At 49.6% G+C, this 4445-nt stretch overlaps 1 protein-coding gene across 5 annotated transcripts in view; it reads right to left on the bottom strand.

The window, feature by feature from the left end:
• LOC113204994 (insulin gene enhancer protein ISL-1) overlaps window positions 1-4445 on the bottom strand; it is a 127454-nt gene that overhangs the window by 29456 nt on the left and 93553 nt on the right. For 3 of the 5 annotated variants that reach the window (XM_026420404.2, XM_026420405.2, XM_052265064.1), the window contains exon 2: window positions 2098-2136. The exons of the other annotated variants lie outside the window; for them this stretch is intronic. In XM_026420404.2, the coding sequence (XP_026276189.1) occupies window positions 2098-2136 (39 nt within the window). The remainder of the gene's footprint in view (window positions 1-2097; window positions 2137-4445) is intronic. 5 annotated transcript variants of the gene reach the window in all.

Raw genomic sequence — 4445 nt, 5'->3', positions numbered from 1 at the left:
GGGGAGGGGGCAGCGAGGCGCGGCAGAGCCGGTCGACATCAAAGCCCCCTCCTGTCCCGGCCAACAAGGCGCCGCGTCCTTACCACCGTGTCCTGCAGCGTATCCTTAACTTTACAAAAACGTTTACTTCACCTCATTTTTTTCTCTGCAATTTTCTGCAATTTTTTTCTTCAATCTATATTTTGGCCTTTTTATAGAATTGCAATTAAATGTAGCTAAGTGCGACTGTTCTGTTTTTCAGACATTCCCTTTAGTTTTGCAGTCACCGTTTTGCCAGTGTACGTGAGCGACGGGCGCAGAGAAGGTTCCGTCGTCCTGCCCTGTCCCGGTGATGAGGCATTGTTTGAGTCGGAGCACGTACGGGCGCACCTTACGGACCTTTCACCCCCATTGAGGGCTTGACCAGCGAGACGACAGATCTCATTCCGATCACTTTGACAAAAGTGTTAGGAGTATAGGGCTACAAACCGACAAAATTTCTTAAACAAAATTGACCCGAGCAGTGGACGGAAGGCAGTTTTTAAAACAGATAGACAATTAGGGTGTGACCTTAATTTTTTATGAGATATCTTAAACAATATGTCACCTTGCTTTTGCTACATCAACGCATGGTTTTAGTGTGTTTTGCCGACAAAATACTAACTCGGACGCAGCGGCAACATTTATTGGCTTCGCGTCGCTTTGGCACGCAGGAAACCGCAGTCCTGCGCCCCCTCCCCCCATTTTCCGCTCACCACTACGGCTCTACTGTTGGGTGGGGTCACCGGCCCTATAGGTGCATCAATGGTCCTTGGGTGCATCAAACGACAAGCAAAAAAAATTAAACGAACAAAACATAAAAACAACTGAACAGCAAATCAGACACGTGTATTCAAGAGGCGCTCGCGCTGAAAAGCGCGAAAGACAGGTTGAAATGATTAATGAAATAAATTTAACGGAATCGAACTTTCATTGCGTGCACGAAAAGATTCATGGAGCGGTCCTCAATCTAGCTCCGTTTTCGCGCGCAGATTCCATGCAAAACTCTCAAAACAATGCCCGGTCGCCGGAAACTATGTGGCCCCCCTTCGAGCCAGACGCCACCCAAGTAGAACTGACTTATTCATAAAGGAGAAAAAATGAGGAGCAAAAATGTACCGTGGAAGAGCTTGGAAAGGAGGGGGCTTATTGGGGACTCGATTATGGCGGCACCGTTGCCTGACAATGGGGCCCACCCCCAACGGACCTTGGCGCACCGCACTCCAAACAGTGCGAAATCGAATAACGGGTCGTCTTTAAAATGAGAGATAAAACATGTAAGATAGTTCTGGGGAAAGGTGCGTGCGATTTGAGATGACCACGGTGGTGGGCAGCCAAGTCAAAAGCATTGAGTGCAAAATATTAAAAATAAATCAACAGTAAAAGTTCCGGGGGTCACAAGGCTACTGGTGCTGTGGCCACCTGAGGCCTGACGACCTGACGCCAGCCCGCCGGCCAGTCCACTACTAAAGTAAACGGAATCGAGGCGGAGGGGTCCCTGGAGGAGCCGCGCTGGACCGGGGCTGCGGCCCCCGCTGCCCCCGGCCGCAGCAGTTTTATTGGTCTATTAGAACAGCTTTACATGCCCCGCGGCGGCGTAGAGGCGCCCCTGTCCCGCCGGGGCACGAGGGGCAGGGGCCGTCCCGGGTGTTCTCGGGACTAGGGGGGCAAATGGAGCTGGTTGCTGATCTGAACCAGGATTGACCCGCTCGTGTGCTTCGTTTTGGAAACTTTTCACTTTTACATGTTTTAGGAAATGATTTTGTTTTTCTCGTAATGGTGGTCACATTGATTGGTCACGACTGCCCGCCAAAACATCGTTGATAATTGTTAATAATTATCAATTTATAACAATTGTGCTCGTAATCTATAACTGACCGAAACAAAAGTAGGACGTCGCATATTTAAAAGTCGTGGAATGATCATAACTGCCTTTTGGAAGCCCGTGAAAAGTCCCACAGGTTTTTAGTTAACACTTCTCCATCAACCATCTAAAGGAAGGCGCAACGTCCCATGACTTTTGTTTGACCAGTTCAATTATTTTAATTATTTAAGGTAAGAAAATGTGGTTCAACTTACCCTCCCACTTCTCGGCGAGGCACAAGGTAACGTCCTTACCTGGAAACACAAAAACACAAATTTTAGAAAGAAATTGACAACAGAAGCAAACGCATGCTTGATCTATTTTACACATTCGACCCTTGGCTCGTGAAAACTGAGCAGCAAATTAAATGCACTGTTCATACACCTCTGTCCTTAAACTCGCTTTGTCCATCCTCGCTCTCGCCAAGTTTCCCGCCTCTTTATGTCCAACTGGACTGAAGGACCCCGTCAGGGCCTCGGGACGTATCAAGGGTGTACTATAGTGCAATACAGTAGTAGAGTGTGGCGCGGCCGTATAGTGCGAGGCCGGGTCAGTACGCGCATTAGGTATGCGTCCCGCCGGTACGAGCGCCGGTGCGCGTACCCGGGCCCACCCAACGACCATCAACACCTGCATTTAACGAGGTATCATTTGCCAATATGGACTGACCCCACGGCACTGGCCTCGCAAGCCTCTTTCTGTGTGACATTCCAGTACACACAAATGTCCTTTACCTCACACTGTTACAAGTAGTGCCGGTACCGGTTGGTTGCAAGCAGCGGTCAAGAGGCATCCTGCACAACGCACCACAGTTTGATGGGGATGCCGCACAACGAATGAATCCGCAAAAGCGTGCCCCCCCCCCCCTCTTCCCCATGTTTCGCGTGACAACATGACTGGGAGGCATGCCGCTACGGCGCCAAGGTTTTTTTTTTACATAAAAGATTAAAATCTCCGTGTAGCGCCCAAATCTCTTTTTATTCTGCTGTATTTCCTTTTATTCAGAGCCGCCCAGTGTGGTGCGACAGTGAGAAGAGGAAGCGAGAGGGCGAGAGGCAGAGCCCGAGGGACAGGTAAAAGGAAGGGGGGGGGGGGGCACAATAAGACGACAAAGTTGCTTCCAGTTCCCCTTCACATTTTCACCTGAACTAAATTTATATGCGCGGTTTCTTTTTGAATGGTGACATTACTAGGAAGTAAGCTAGGTCATGGAGAACTCTTTGACACCCGAATAAGTAAAGAGAAGCGGAAGGGAGCGAGACAGGCCCGACAGCACCGTCCGACCGTCGCCACTGTCACGAAAGGTGTGAGCCGAACTGCCACGGAGGCGGCCTGCCCACTTATCAGGCCGAATCACACTGTCATAAAGACGCTAAGAAAACAATAATAATAAAACGACCCCATTGTCGCTTCATTTTAAATTCCGTCAGTTCGCGCGCTCTCTATCAGCACAACAACACGCCCTGCGTTAAGGTCTCCGGTCTGGGCGCGCACGCGCGCTCTTGAACCAAATAGTTCAAGATTAGCAAAACTGCAAAGTCGGTAGCACAGTTGTGTCAGAATTTTATCAGACGATATTTTTCCTACACTAAAAAAATAATAATAATAAAATCGTATGACGGACGCGGCACGGCGGCAAGCAGCCGATCAGCACGGCTCGACTGGTCCTGACAGAACCAATGTGTCACTGCTGCCGGCTGGTCCGGACCAGATCCGAGCCGAGCCACGGGATTTTGATAATGAGGCAGATTCTGTAATGAGGCCGATCAATCGACAGGGAACATCGAGATCTCGATGTTTCAATTTAATCAGCGGGCGGCAGACAGGCGGCAGCCTCTCTTGGAAGACCTCGTGCGACACGGCGTGTGTGTGTGTGTGTGTGTGTGTGTGTGTGTGTGTGTGTGTGTGTGTGACAGAGAGAGAGAGAGAGAGAGAGAGAGAGAGAGCGTGTGCGTGAGAGGAAAAGGACAGCAAGGTGGCGGCAGGCCGAGCTAAGCGAGGGATATGTAAATGCCCTGAAACAAAAACATTGCACCTTCAACTGCTCCAAAGGAGGGAAGTCTCAAATGACCAAGACAGCAGCATTGCAGCCTTCCTGAAATAATCACCCAGACATGTGACTTAAACAGTAAACGGAAACGAAATGGAATAAGTTGAGGATAAGGCATGTAAAAGCACCCAGTCTTTCAGGTGAGTAAGGAAAGTATAATAACTAACAATGATCTAATATTATAGTTGATTTTAGCCTTTTTAAGTTCAACCTGAATAACGTTAAAGAAGGGCAATTTGATATGTCTTGGAGGGGGGGGGGGGACGTGTAAAGAGACCGCGGCCCGACGGAGAGACAAAGGCCGCCAAAAGACAAACACACAGAGCAAGCGCGCATGCGAGGCTGGAGCACGGCAGGAAAGGGGAGAAAAAACCACACGGCAGAGGATGAAACAAAAATAATACAAAACAACAAGAACAACAAGAACCGGGGCCGGTGTGAAGGTGCGTGGAAGGTGTGACCCAGCACCCGAAGGCACCCGGCGCCAAGAGAGACAGAGACAGAGAGGGGGGG

Source organism: Frankliniella occidentalis, unplaced genomic scaffold (genome assembly GCF_000697945.3).
Source record: "Frankliniella occidentalis isolate FOCC.00 unplaced genomic scaffold, Focc_3.1 Scaffold23, whole genome shotgun sequence".
In the NCBI taxonomy this organism is placed as follows: Eukaryota; Metazoa; Arthropoda; class Insecta; order Thysanoptera; family Thripidae; genus Frankliniella; species Frankliniella occidentalis.
The sequence above is the reverse complement of the archived record's forward strand: the minus strand, read 5'-3'. Positions and strand labels throughout refer to the sequence as shown.